The sequence below is a fragment of the Larus michahellis genome, chromosome 3 (assembly GCF_964199755.1).
Source record: "Larus michahellis chromosome 3, bLarMic1.1, whole genome shotgun sequence".
NCBI classification, from domain to species: Eukaryota; Metazoa; Chordata; class Aves; order Charadriiformes; family Laridae; genus Larus; species Larus michahellis.
In genome coordinates, this window is record NC_133898.1 from 28,317,806 (window position 1) to 28,332,512 (window position 14,707).

The 14,707-nt window shown below is 37.1% G+C and overlaps 1 protein-coding gene across 4 annotated transcripts in view; it reads left to right on the forward strand.

Annotated features, from left to right (window-relative positions):
- The window catches only part of USH2A (usherin), a 394,302-nt gene that overhangs the window by 75,979 nt on the left and 303,616 nt on the right, over positions 1 to 14,707 (forward strand). For all 4 annotated transcript variants that reach the window (XM_074579436.1, XM_074579435.1, XM_074579437.1 and 1 more), the window contains 3 exons: positions 905 to 1,088; positions 6,173 to 6,336; positions 10,369 to 10,527. In XM_074579436.1, the coding sequence (XP_074435537.1) occupies positions 905 to 1,088; positions 6,173 to 6,336; positions 10,369 to 10,527 (507 nt within the window). The remainder of the gene's footprint in view (positions 1 to 904; positions 1,089 to 6,172; positions 6,337 to 10,368; positions 10,528 to 14,707) is intronic.

Genomic DNA, 14,707 nt, shown 5'->3' on the forward strand with positions numbered 1-14,707 from the left:
GGGTAAGTTCTTCAATGACCAGATTAGAGATGTATAAACTCTAACTGTATTTATCAGTAATGTGTTAGAGACTTGCATAGATAAAGATTGCTTGTGAGGGCAATAGGGTGGAAGATACTATAGCAGAAGCATACCAAATATACTGTGGGGAGGGTGAAGTGAATGCTGCAGTTCATAATTGGAAGTAATACAGGAACAGAAGCATAGGATTCAGAATGGAAGCATAAGATTCAGAATGAAAGCTTTTTAATATCAGTTAAGTAAATTTTTTTAATCAATTTATTAGCTTCTGTAGAAGTATTTGTGTAGGATAAAGCTCTATGTTGCGGAGGGGTAAAATATAAATTTTACATAGACCTGGGAATGTTCATCAAATGTAGTTTTTCCTAAGAAATGTCATCATGTTTCAAGGATTAAGCCTGTTTGAGAAAGATTGTGAGACCTTCTTAAGAAACTGTGTGCATTTCTTGTGTTTTGCAGCTGGCTATTGTCAGAGTTGAGATCCCGGACTAGAATGGACAAATGTCTGTTCTCATATGTTATTTTTTGTTTCTACTGCTTGTGGTGCATTCATTAGTACCTCTCATATCTTTGGGTCTTTACTTTCCCCACGGTTAACGTACTCCCCCTATTTTGCATTTGCTCTGTCTGAAATAGTCTGAAAAGAGAGGATAAAAAATTCAGGGTTGGCAACTGGCGGATGAATAATAGCTTTACAAAGTGGCAGTGAGAATATTTAGAAGCTCAGCTCTGCAGGAGGACTATATTGCTTTATTTGAGTTGATGTGTGTGTTACCTAAGCTTTGGTTCTGTTGTTTCATCCCCAATTATACACAAGTTGATAATAACTTACTGTGTTCACTTTTTGCATATTGTCAATTCTCAAAATCCCTTTCTCTTCCAGGTTTTTATTTTTCTCCATCCAGCGCCACTGGCTGTTTGCCATGCCTGTGCCACAAAGCTGGTTCAGCGAATCAGATCTGTGATAAACTAACTGGCCAATGTATTTGCCAAGATGCCTCTGTAACAGGACAGACATGTGAACGTTGCAAAGAACTTTATTTTGGGTTTAACTCTGTCACAGGGAGGTGAGTGTTTCTTTTTTGCAGGTCACTTACAACCTCCTCGTTATATTTTTCTCATAGTAGCTAATTCAAAGGTTTAGTGACAATGAAAAAATGTGCTCTAGTTACATTAACCCTTCTTTCAATTCATGTGTGCACTCTGTATAATATGTGGTACATTATACAACCCACTGTGCTCCCATGAGCTGAAGGAAATAGAAGTTCTGACACAGATTTAAGTAGAAACAACATGAAAGCTGTATAATGCTAATGCTATCTAATGTTATAGCTATTTGGCAATTGTTTCTCTACATTTCCTGTGCAACTTCAGTAAGATGGATTGGTTTCTGAGGTGTTAACCACTGTCTATTAAAATACAGGTAATGTGCCGTTCTTATAACCACTGAATGCTTTCAAGGATCCCAGGAAAATATTTTAATGGAAAAAAAAAATTGTAAAAAATTACAGATATCCCTGTCTTTCCAAATTTCTTTTAGCAGCAGCAGTAGAAATACTCACAGCGCCTTTCCTCTTAAATATCTGTTTTTCTGAAGCAGTGTATTCTTTTTCAGCATTTAGTTACGTGCCACAGGGTAAATTGTTATCTAATGTAGCCTGGGGCCTCTAGGTACGCTGAAATTATATGGATATATTCCCTGGAATGTAAAGGGAAAAAGGTATCTATAGGTAGTGCATTGTTATTCCAACTATTGCTCTATCTTTCTTTTTCAGGATCATCTTTCTTGCCTAATCCCCACAATCTGAATTTCCTTTTAAATATTGTCCAGAAAGAACGCACAGCTCTAAAGCTATCATATTTTCATGCAGACTGATGATGTTAAACTGTTTTGTTATATTTAGTATTTTTTGCCTTTAAAAAAAGCCTCATAAACCACAGACAGAAGCAAAACCGTTATACGTTCCCCTCCCCGTGCTCCTTTTCCCCAGCTAGTGTGGGGTAGACATGCTTTTAGGCAGTGATTATCAGTGCAGTCTTGCATATATTTGACATTATTCTGCAGATTTTTCACTTTAACTTTTATGTTACTGTCACTCATTAGGAGATTTTTAAAATTATTTTTTACTGTTGTGGGTCACAGAGGCATCTGCTAATGGCCATCAAGTAATTTGTAGGAATAAGGACTTCCTATTTTCACTTCCTGTCATTTCTAATGGTGAGGAATAAAATCTGTGTAATATTAAAGTTCCCTTTTAAATATATTTTCCTTACTATTAATCATCTTTTTTTTTTTTTAGTTACTTGAAATAGATTCCACCCCCCCCCCTCAGTTTTAGCAGGTGATGGAGAGGTTTGTGTCTGTGTTAAGCAATAGCTTTCCTGAACTAGGTACTGGCATGCAATTACTTACATTTTGAGCTGTCATCTGAAATTCAAAATGTGGAAATATCTAGAATTAGCTAGATCCAGATCTTGTTGTAAAGATAGAAAGTTTTTACAGTTCTGGAATTTGAATCAGAGTTGGCTGTAATGCCTTAATACTACTTAATCCTCGTGACAGTATTGAAGACTGCTCTGGTAGTACATTAACATGATTAACTTGTGTTGCATATGCTTGGCTTCCTTTTGGTTATCATCTACTGGGGCAAGGTACCTCTGTTCCTTAGGCAGAAGCGTTTATCCACTGAAAATGATAATCCAAGTCTTTATTTGTTAATCTATTTTAATCCATTTCTTTAACTGTTAATATCTTCTTAAAAAGAGTAATATGCTGCTTCTTTCTCTATAAAGTTGCAAAGTCATTTAAACCATCTTTGCTCCAAGTATCTTTTAAGGACTCTGTGGTTACAGAAGGAAAAGGATATGAGCTAGCTGTAGTGGCAAAGATGTGTCTGTCTTGGCACTATAGCAGAAAAGAAGCAAAAGTTGTGATACACAGAGACTGCGAGGCTTTAAAATTCTCCCACTCTGAGGAATGTATATGTGAGCTGATTTAGTTTGTGATGTTTTTGAGATAAAACAGGAACTCTGTATTTTTAACGCATTTTACCTTATGAAGCGGGAAAACTTCCTTGGCAATTAATGAATTAGAAATACTGGGTGTTTGCAGCGGTCTGAACAGATCTGTAACCGTTGTGGGCATTGGTACACATTTGAAATGCTTTACCTCTGTATTGTTTACTATAATGAACTGGTCAATGAACATCACAAATTGTTTATCTATATATATATGTCTTGACAGATTACTGTTTATGAAATCCATTTAGCAAGTGAGGTTTTCCCATAAGGATGAAAAATGAAGATTTTAAACAGATTGCTGGAGAGGCTCTAACTGCACCTAGAGAGTCAATGTAATAAAGGTTTCTCTATATTAATATTACAAAAACCATTTATCCTCACAAAATCAATATTGCAATTCATCTTGGCCTGACATTTCTCTTTCCGTGTTTTAAAAGTCTGTTTTCCTTGATTATATATAATTCTATTTTAATAAAACTCAAATATATTTGACTCAGAGTATCTCGAAGAAGTAGCATTTAACAAGAAGGCTGAAAATATTTCTTACGTGATTAAAAGTTTCAAAGGATTAGGTATTTTTTAAAAACTCCGTAATGAACTAGATTCTTAATGCTGACTGAAAAGCATGAACTATGCATAGCAACAAAACCAGTCCTAGTGTTCTGCAGTTTAAGAAAGTGATGCATGTGATGGCACAAATATAATGTGTAATCCTCTGGAGCACAATACGATGACGTGTATGCTGTTGTTTGCAGGATCTGGAGCCTAATTCAGTATAGGTGGAGGTAGGGAGCCCGCACTTTGCCTAGAAGATAACGCAACAAGCAGAAAGCAGCAGCCCCACCCTGCCAGGCACTGAGAACTATGGCTGTGTACGTGTATGTGAGTTTGATATCTCATGTGTGAATGAGAATGAAAACTGGAATACTCAGGGGACCCTTATTCGTAAGAGGTGCAGTAATATACAGGAGCAGTAACAGAAGCTTGTCTTTTACTGTTTATCTATTGAGATATTTTTAACACACGCACCCCCAACAAAATATGTACTAATATGTAATGAAATTATGAAATAATAAAGCACTGTCTTACTGAGCAAATAATTCTGTCTTCGTTTTTTCTCTAACTAAACTGTTTTTTTCAGTCTTGACATTTAAATAGTCTAAACAAAACCTCTATCTGAAGGGGGATTTGGATGCACTGTCTACAGATGAAAAGACTTAATACAGTTTGAAAAAATTGCCCTTTTCTCTTGACTATAAAAGAGAGCAAACTACAGTGTAGTGGTTTCCGAGAGAGAATGTATTTTATTTATTCCCAAAAGGATATTAGTCCATAAAACAAATTTGCAGCTTATTTTGCAGCTTTAGCTTTTATCAGCCTTTTTAAGGGTGTTGAATGATTACCCGGGAGATCACACAGCACGAGCTGCTGTAGAGTAAAGGAACTCTAATACAGAGAGCTCTGTGATGGACAGAAAATGTATGTGAAGAGTTTTCTTAAACTTGTTTAAAGATCTGTCACATTTAATGTCTATTTCACTGATTATTGACCTGAATTTTAGTGTCCTAATGTGAAAACAGTTTCCACCCTCCCTTCCTCTCTCCTTTGCCTTAAAAAGCTGATACCTAAAATATAACTGAACTCACTTTCACTTCTGCCTTCATATAGACAGAAAGAGATACACCAAGGGTGATGGTGCTAACTGGGAAAATGGCAAAGTGACTTTGCCTTGGATCTGGTGAAACTGGCCAAGGAAAAAATCAGCCAAATATAAATCAACAGCTCTTGTCTGGTCTTAGGGTTAGCAGAGCAAATGGGACATGGCGTGACGGTCCCTCTCTTGGAATTCTCCAAGGTCTTTTTGCTGCTTCAATCATCTTGGGAAATGGCATCTAGAATAATTTAAAATTCCCTCAAGGCTGATGTTGCTTATGGGTGTAGTGTAGATGTCCTAGTATGTTTTAGCTGCACTGTACAGTTCTGTATTTCTCTCAGTCTATGTTTTTTCAAAATACTTTTGGTCAGCAGCGATTGAAATATAGTGAAATTAGAATCTAAAGTGTGAAGTTTTATTTGCCATTGTTGACTTCCTGTTATGACTAATAATGGCAGCCTATATTGCAATGGGTAGCATAAAAGTATTTACAGTAAGGAAAAAATTGATTTGCTTAACTTCTGAGATGTTCTGAGTCTTTGAATATTTGCATAATCTGACATTGGTATCCCTGCTATAAATGAATGTCAGTGGGGAAATAGTGAAAAACAAGCCGATCGCAAGAGATTTAACATGCAAAAGCCGAAGCATAAATAAATCCTGAAAGTACTCTACTGATGCCAGATATTTACAGAATTGAAATGTGGCATTTGTGTGATACCAATGCTTTAAATTTTTTTGTTCTTTTTAATTAAAATAATTTAATTTACACATTTAATTAAATATTCTGTTTAGTTATTTTCAGTTTTGCCCATCAGGCTGCAAAGAAAATGTGCTTTTTGTTACAATACTCATATTTCTCCTATTTTGTTTCCTTTAACTGTTTTAATCTGAGGGTTTTTTTCTCCCAATTTTTGTCTACATTCATTATACTTTATTCGCAGCGTGTTTTTTTTTTTTTCAACTTCAAGTTGCCTTTGAGGACAAGAACTTACTAATTGATTTCTTTTTCAACAAAAGCCCGGTTTCCTCTAAGTTAAAAGGTTGCATATTTTGTGCAGAAACGTATGAAACCGGTTACGCATGTATCACTGAAGTTTACAGCTCTGCAAGGAAAGTTGTGTGAGTAAGTGTAGCAGGACTGAGTGCATAATGCAGTTATTACCAAACGTTATTAGCCAGTTTGTGTATGGATCAATACATATAAGAGCTCTTTAATTCTAAGCAGTTTTTATCTAAATTAGAATATTATTCTAGCACTGAGATGTTAATGTTTATTTTTACAACGGGCACGTTTTTTGTAAGTTACTTCTTTTTTTTTATCAGGCTAATAGATTTTCTGCTTTGTCTCAGGCTACTGAATGGTTTACGATTCTTTAATTATGTCACCCAAGAATCTTTTAAACAAAACCCTACTGTGCTTAACTGGAGTGTTAATGTGTTTTGATCCCTTCCTTGATTTGTTTTTGTTTGTAGATGTCAGCACTGTAATTGTCATCCTGCAGGAGCCATTAGTGGGACTTGTCATCTTGTTACTGGACAGTGTGTTTGTAAACAGTTTGTAACTGGCTTGAAATGTGACAACTGTGTTCCGGATGCTAGTAATTTGGATGTCCACAACCTATTTGGCTGCAGTAAAAGTAAGTGGATGTTAGGTCTTAAAAGCATGTCTTTCAAATTAATGTTTTTTTATTGATTTAGTGAGTATTAAATTAGGTCAGCAGTACTAAAACTGGGTTTGACTTTTTTCTCCCCCCATATTTCTAGTCCCTGAAGTTTGGGTGATTTTTTGCTGTGAGTATCTTAGGAGTGTTCTCTAGAAAGATGTACAGAGTGCTTCACATCATACACACAGCTTATGCTTGCAGTCTCACCCAGGGGAGAAGTAATGACCCTTGCACTTCCCACCATGTTCTTTGTAGCGACCAATGCAGAGTTCATCTTTTAGACACACGAATGCAATAGGATTTGTGCAATTTACAGCTTAGCCCCCTTTCCTGTCATTAACAGGAAGCAGCAGACCTGTCTTCAAAAGGTCTGAAGACCAAAAAGTCTGCTGAAGACCTGCTCCTGGTCAAAATCCCCTCCTCAGTGCAATGTAGTTTTGCCTTTCTCATCCTGGTGCTTTTTTTTTTTTCCCAGTCAGTTTGGGAAAACATGTGTTGTGTAGTAGAGTATCATAAATTGGTGTGTGTGTGTGGTGAGGCTAATACTATGTTGACGGTCAGACCATGAATTGTAATGAAACACATTGCAATGGAACATCTGCACTTGCGACGAGTCTGGATATGAAGAGATGGCACAATTTCAGCCTTTGTGTTATAAGTACTCAAAATTAAATGTTCAGATTTGCTCACCAGTACACAGTCACTAAGCTGGCAGGGATTTTATTGAAATAGAGGAAAAATATTATGTAAAATAAATAATATGTATTAAGAAAATTAAATTTTTAGGTTGCCTTCAGTTCAATGTTCAGAAACGGGCTTTGAAGGCACCATACCATGCCACGCCAAACTGTGTGGGTAGGACCTCAGCTAATTCTGAAATAGTTGCGTTGCGCTTTTGTGACACACCTTACTGCTGTACACAGTTAACAGCCCAGCCTTGGAAGTCAAGTAACTGGTGAATGACATACTCTGCAGATGCCGGTTGGTGAGCAGGCCTAATTAATAATGGCCACAGTGGTCCTACTGTGAGAGTTAGCTCAGGTAGCCATGTGTAATGCAACGACAGGGCTTGACATTCCCAAGTGATCTCTGGAGTATGTTTCTGTATCCTCCTGCAACGAAATGTTTCTTTTGTGTATTCTGAATAGGTGTTTATATGACGTTCATTGTTGTTATATGTGCACACTGTAGATTTGCAATCAGAGATGTACCTGCACAAAGAGTTTGTTTACAAGGACAGACAACTCTCGCTTTGATTCCAGTTTGTATTTCATTGTAAATCGGTTTAAATTTCAAATAATATCCATTGCAGAATGCACAGTGCTATAAATGGGGCAGACTGATTTGTTTTCAAAGGTGATTATTTTTCCCCCTCAAAGTTTGGAAGTGTTTATATACCGTTTTGTTTTTCCCTGTGCTCTTCTGTAGAAGGCATAGTATCTATTCATTGTGCCGATAGTTGATTGGCTTGTTGTTTCTTTAAAAAACGTAGGATGTTTCAACTGAATGTATAATAATAATAATACATGGCACTTTTATGATGCTGTTCATCTTCAAAGTGCTTTACAAACATAAACTAACCTACTTATTTATGTTGGGATATACATTGGATAAAGGTCAATGGCAATTCAACTATAAAATTGATTAATAATAATATGACATAGATAAATAATATCTTAGATTTTAGTTAGAAAAAAATATATCAGGCAGTAGTCTAAATGACAAGCGGAGTCCTCTTCTGGACATAAATGATATAGCAATTGCAGTCTTGGTTATTCATACCAAATATTTTAACTTGTTGCACAGAAATGGAGCTTTGCCTGGCTTGATATTTGTCGTTATTTTCATTGCAACACAGTATTTTGTTGACACATACCATTACTGGTTATAATTCCCCTTTGCCAAGGGAAGCAAACATAAGTTGCTGTCCCTGTCCAAGTAACATTATTTAAGGAAAAGACCTGCTTTCAATTTTCCTGCCCAAGAATATCTTAGATGCTCCATAAAAAATCTGAAATACAGTTGCTTACGCATCTAAAATGTAAACCAGCACACATGTGGGAGCAATATGCAATAGTGTGAGACTGAGAATGGAGAATGAAGGGTAATGCTGGTAAATTTGTATGATTGCTTAGGTCTTGTAAGCACATATTACATGGAGATAAACTTTCAAAAATGGCAAAAGGATTTAAGAGCACCTATTTCCTTTGATTCTCAAACTTTACTCCTGTAAACACTTCAGCATACGTTCACTTCCAAACTGAGCCGAACTCAAAAGCTCTAGATTGCAGCAAAGCAACCTGTACTTTCTAATGGGAGATGATGTTTGTGTTCTCTTCAATCCAATGAACTCTAGAAATATTTTCTGCTATTTCTTGGCTGGGAGACTGCAGTAGGAGTAGGGCTTTTCATTATCTTAGTCTAAATAAAGAGCTTCAACTCACATTTCAGATTTGTATTAAAAACTCAGATGTAACGCTGATGTTGGTGTAAGTCTCTACACCTATCACTTGTGTGGCCTCAGGTTCTCATGTCTTTTTTTGTCTGCAGGGTCACTCTTTGCTTCTCATCTCCTGCTAGGTTGACTGAACAGATTTTGATAATTAACTCCTGATTAATTCTATCTATTAAGCAAATATCCACACACTGAAGAGATGATTCTGTTTATAAACAGAAGGAGAAAAAATGAAAAGCCACATGTTTCTAATGTTGCTATTTTCCTACAATGCTTAATGTAACTGAGAAAAGCTTATTGGTTGGTTCTGGATCCAGCTGCTGGTGGCTTGCGCTGTGTGTTGATTTTTGCACTGCCCTGGGCTGTTCTCATTCCTGGAGCAAAACGTTTTCCTCTAGATCCACGCTCCCCTGTTTTTCCTTCCCTTGGTAAAGAGGGTAGGGAAATGGCACGATCTGCCTTTGAATCAAGCTACAGCAACTACTAGCCACCAAACCAGAGCAGTCTTGTTCTGGGCTAATAATGCCTGCTGTACTGAGGGTCAGAGAGTAGCGCTTTCCTTAGTGTAACAGGCTGGCTGGAGATCTTATAGAGGGATACGGACTCACGCTCTGATTTCAACAGTAACACAAATACGTTTAGGTGGACGTGTGTATATATATATGTCTATATCTATGCATATAAAGTTTAATTTCTGAGTAATAGCCGTTATCTTAGAAAGGACCACGGTCATACAGTTGGATTACAAAAGACACATAGGAGGGACTTTGCCTGCTATTTCTGAAAATGTGAGACTTTTGGCTTATGAAATTCAGGCTTGTTTTTCTCTTTCTTGATACTAGTGCAATTAAGTAGCACGTTCCCCAAGTTAATGGAGGTGATAGCAGAGTAGTATTTTGGTAAATAAGAATCTCAAGCTGATTTCTTAAAATGTTAGACACTTCACTCTCACTGCTTTAAATTTCATTTGAAATAAATGGAAGTGAATTGCCTAAATAACCTTCAAGATTTGCCCCTTTATGTTTTTTGTCATTTAATTAAGTAGGTTTATTGTAACACTTCAGTAAAATTTGTAGTTAGTTGGGCTTTCCATTTCTATTCTAATAGAAGTTATGCCTGGCCTATACTAAAATGGAATGAATCCTCTGGAAAAAATAAGTTGTAATTAATCTATAGACTTCAATAATGTGACCAGATAAACATGTTCCTGTTCTATAGAGGTCTTGAAATAAATTTAAAAAAAAAAAAAAGTGTGTGGAAAACTGTGGTGTACTTGCATCAGTTTTGGGGGAAACGGGAATTAAGTTTGTCATTTGTTTAAATGTATACATTTGTTTCATGTACTTGGACAAAAATCTGTTGTTCAGATTCTGTTGAAGAACATGTGGATGGATTAGTTTAGCCTATTGGTGTCTTGCCTGAGTGATTGTATGTTTACTTGATGGTTTTTCTTTAAAGAAAACTCAGCGGTATCTTTGCATTTTTATTTAAATTTGTGTGATTATTGATTACCTTCATTTTTAAATCCTTTGTTTTTGTGTATGTTTTAGCTCCATTGCAGCAACCTCCTCCTACAGGAGAAGTTCTCAATTCCTCTGTTATCAGTCTTCTGTGGAGTCCCCCTGACTCTCCGAATTCTAACAGGCTTACTTACCAGCTCTATAGGGATGAAGCTGAAATTTATACAACTGAAGATTACTACCCTTATAGTAAGTATTTCTAGGAAGATGACATCGAAGATTTTGTGTTTGTGTGTGTGTGTACATATCTATATAGATGTGCAAATTTTCTTAATTATTTCTGATTTCTTTCATTATAATTTGCTGTGATTTTGAATATATTGTTCTATTTTCCTTTAGTGAGTTAATATTCTGTGTTATTAATTTTGTTTGAAAGAAATTAATACATCATTCTAAAATCTGGCAAACTGAATCACCCAGAATGGCTGATAATTTTTTACTTTGACTTTGACTCACCAAAAGCATTCCCTGCAAATGTACACAGGCTCCAAAATCTAAGAGAGGCAAAGTTCCAGAGAAAGAATTAGGGTGAATGGAAGAGACCATAATGTGCTTAAACTCGCTTTTTTCATGCTCCTGGTTTTAAACTGTTAACAGCTTAGGAAAGCTTTTTGTGGTCTCTAACTTTTAGCACCTTCTGTTAAGCTATCAGCGTGGATTCTGATTTGCCTTTAGCGGCATTACTTCTCTCATGTTGAGGCTTGCAAAGGGATCCTCAGAACGCGTTCCTCAAGGATTCAACACTCTGTCCTAGCTGGAAAGGCCATTTTGTGCTACTATTGATCTTCTTATCAAAGAAAAGGAGGTAGCTTTGGATGCTGTTTTTACGTATATATGGCACATAGTGATTTGGGTTTTTTTTGAGAAGACAGGTGTGGTTTAATGCCAGTAAGGTTTGATTTCTGTTCTAGGAGCTTCTTTAGTTTGTTGCATTTTCATACCAATGCAACGTTAATATTACGCAGATGTTGAGTCTTTCTAATTATTGGCGTGTACCCTGGAGAGAAAAAAAAAAAAGACTATTATTCAGTGGAAGCACAGATCTTTTGGCATGAACCTAGGATTTTTATGTTCTGGTGCATGCTGCTGTGTTACAGTTGATACTCTGTGGCTTATGCTGTGAATTTGGACACTGCAGTACATACCATGAGGAAAGGTATGTGACCCCATGTAAGCATGGGATTAAGTGACTGAGAGGAGAGAAAAAAACACTACAAAAAAGTTTAGAGAGCAAATAGAAAATATTCCAATTCCTTAATTTGGTTTAAAAGCTTAACTTTAATAAAAATATGAATTAATTTCAAAAGAAAAGCTACTATACTTTGTTGTCATATATTTGTGCTCTGTAACGTACGTAAAACTGAGTGCATTGTTGAGGGTGTTATATTATGACTGTACCTACGCGCTTTGTAAAGAGTGAAAAATTCTGAATGTGCTTAGCTGTATAACAAGACATTAGCATGTTGCTATTTAACAAAACGTTATTTTGTAGAAACATAGCTTTGGTTTCAAAAGACGTTTTTGACATTTCCTGTCAATCCCCCTAATTAATGACGTGAAGTCATCTGCTGGTGTTTGAATATCAAGAACACGTTGTTAATGCTGTCAGAACTTTTGATAATGTTACTTTTTTCTCAGTATAGTGTGGAATTTGTAATGCTTATGAAATGCCCCGAGAGTGCAACTGGATGAACATTATCTTATGACTAAATGAGACTGTTACAGAAACACTGAACTTCTGAAAGAAAATTAAGAATAATCTCCTAAATCGGCCTGGTGATCTGGCTGATAGTATTACAGAATGTCCAATTAAAACAATGTTTTCCTAACTGCTCTGGGAAGCCAGAGGCTCAGGAGATATCAGTCCTTGTCTTGAGGATAAAATGAAATACTTGCTCTAAAATGTGAAAATAAACCCCCAAAAGTTACTTACAATTCTAACTCCAAATCACATTGGTTCTAATTATTTACAAATGTAGCTAAATACGTGGTGGAGTTGTTCACTTGTGGAGTGTAGAACCTTCTACCTTTTGGCTTTTTCAAATTTTATCTAGCCTATATTCCTATTGAAATAGTTACCACCTGGTGGTCAGGTGTTCATCAACACTGAATGAACTTTCTTGTAATTTTGAGATGGTGATGGTTACTTTTCTGACACACAGTATCAGCATTCTTGGTGATCTGCCTATTCTGATCCCTGTACTTGAAAAGGGGAAAGTAATGTGCTTGCTGTTGACATTAGACCCGGGGCCCTGGAGTCTAGGTTGGCCCTGGAGGCCCTAGAGTCCGGTTTCATTCCAGAGGCTGGGTTTCAGGAGTTAGTTGTTTGTAGAGCTAGGGTAGTGTTGCTGCAGTCATTTCTAGAGCAAGTATGAATTCTGGAGTTGGCGTTTTGGTAGGGCTAGATCATGGTCTAGCCCACTTCTTAGGTCCAGATAATGTTCTAGACCAGTTGTTGGTTTTAGATTGGGTTCCAGTTGGCTTGCTGGTTCCGGAGTGGGATCATGGTTTAGCACACTTGTTGTTTCAGACCATCGTTTAAGTCTATCTCACTTGTTGGTTCAGGACTGCTGATTGGTTCAGGACCAATTCTTGGTTCCGGATCAGGTTCTAGCCTTCCTGTTGGTTACACACAATGGTCTAGCTCACTTTTTTCTTAGATCATCTTCTAGACTATGTTCTAGTTCACTTTTTAGTTCTAGATCGGGTCCGAGGTCAGCATGTAGTTATAGAGCAGGGTTGGGTTCTGAGGGGGGGAGGTCCTAGATTCTAGTTCAGGTGGTACTCCTGTTCTGTCATCTGACAAGGATTTGTGGTACTTGATGATGATGACAACAGTAGTCTTGCTGGGTTTTTTTCTTTCTTATTTTCTTTTTTTTTCCTTGCATGCTTTTTTTCTTCTTTGTGGCTCTTTTGAGTTGAAGGCCCATAGAAGGGGGATCCTATCATCCCATAAAGTGCAGCTCTCCCAATTTTCTAGCATGCTGACTTGCACTGCCTCTGTGGCCCATTCTGTTCTCTGGACATAAAATAGGAAACTGGACACATGGCAAGCTCCTTGTTGCTGGTGTCCTTCCCAGCAACTGGTTGTCACATTCCTACTCTGAGGATTCTTGCCAGCCTGTCCAAGTCTAACACTTGTCGAATTGGCCCATTCTTGTGCCCAGAAGCACTTCCGTCAGGGCAGGTGTGTCCATGCAGCTCAGAAAGGGCTCAACAATTCTACAGTACGCTGAAGTACTTGCACCCACAGTTGCGAACAGCAAGCTAACCCAAAAGCTGAAGAAGAAACAGCTGAATCTCACCAGCAAGACTGCAATCTGCTGCATCACTTTCCTGCTCACTATCAATGCACAAAGATGTCACAATAACCATTGCTGCCGCTGGCAGAGCTGCTCTGAAGCCTTGTCTGAAGTACTAGGGTTTGAAAGGCATGAAGATGAGATTACCCTGTCTCCTTATTGATGGACTCCAGCAATAAGTTTGCGATCACTATAGGTAGTTGAAGCATTGTAAGTAATTACTGGGATAACGCTGCTGCTTTTGTACTACAGTGTCAAGGGTTGAATACCTAGGAATAGTAGTGATTTTGTGGTCCTCTTTAAGTTGTACTCAGCGCTGGCTTGCCACTGTAGGTGCACAGAGAGGACTTAGAAATAGCTTTCCATTTGCTTTGAAAAAGATTAACAGTATCTGTGCTCTGGGGTGTAACATATTACTCAGTGTTCACTATTTTTTAAGGCAAAACAATGTATGGTGGTACTGTTGTACGTAAATTCGTATTGCGCTGTGATGACTAAGATGTGTAACTGCTTCTGGGATATAGCCAGGAGCTATTCATGGTCATGGCTGCTAAAAAGCTATCTAGAGTAGTGGAAAGTAGGGGGTGAGGAAGGTAAACATAAGCTTTGGATATACCTTTTTAATAATTATTTGCACTTCTGTTTCACTTTTTATCCAAGATCAAATGCTTTACAAATGAACTATTAAGCACTATTGTAGAAACGAGGAAGTGAAAGCACAGAAAGGTGAAATATTTGGTCTTATGCTATGAAATGAATCAAAACCAAAGGTGTGAAAATTTACAGAATGGTTTTGGTTTTTTTTCTAAATCAGATCCACCAATATCAACGCTGATTTACTTTTGAAATAACTAGTTCCAAGCAAAGGAGGTATAAGAAGGTAATTGCATTAATCTTGTTTATGATTAAAGCAGGAACTAGGAGAAATTCTGTGGGAAAATTTCTCAAGTGATGCCAAAGTGCAGTGGAAGATGGTAAAGGGAAAAGGGTTTCCCTGATAAAAAAAATGTTGAGAAGTTACAGCATTCATAATGATTTCAAGAAGAGCATGAAAACGGGCATAAATA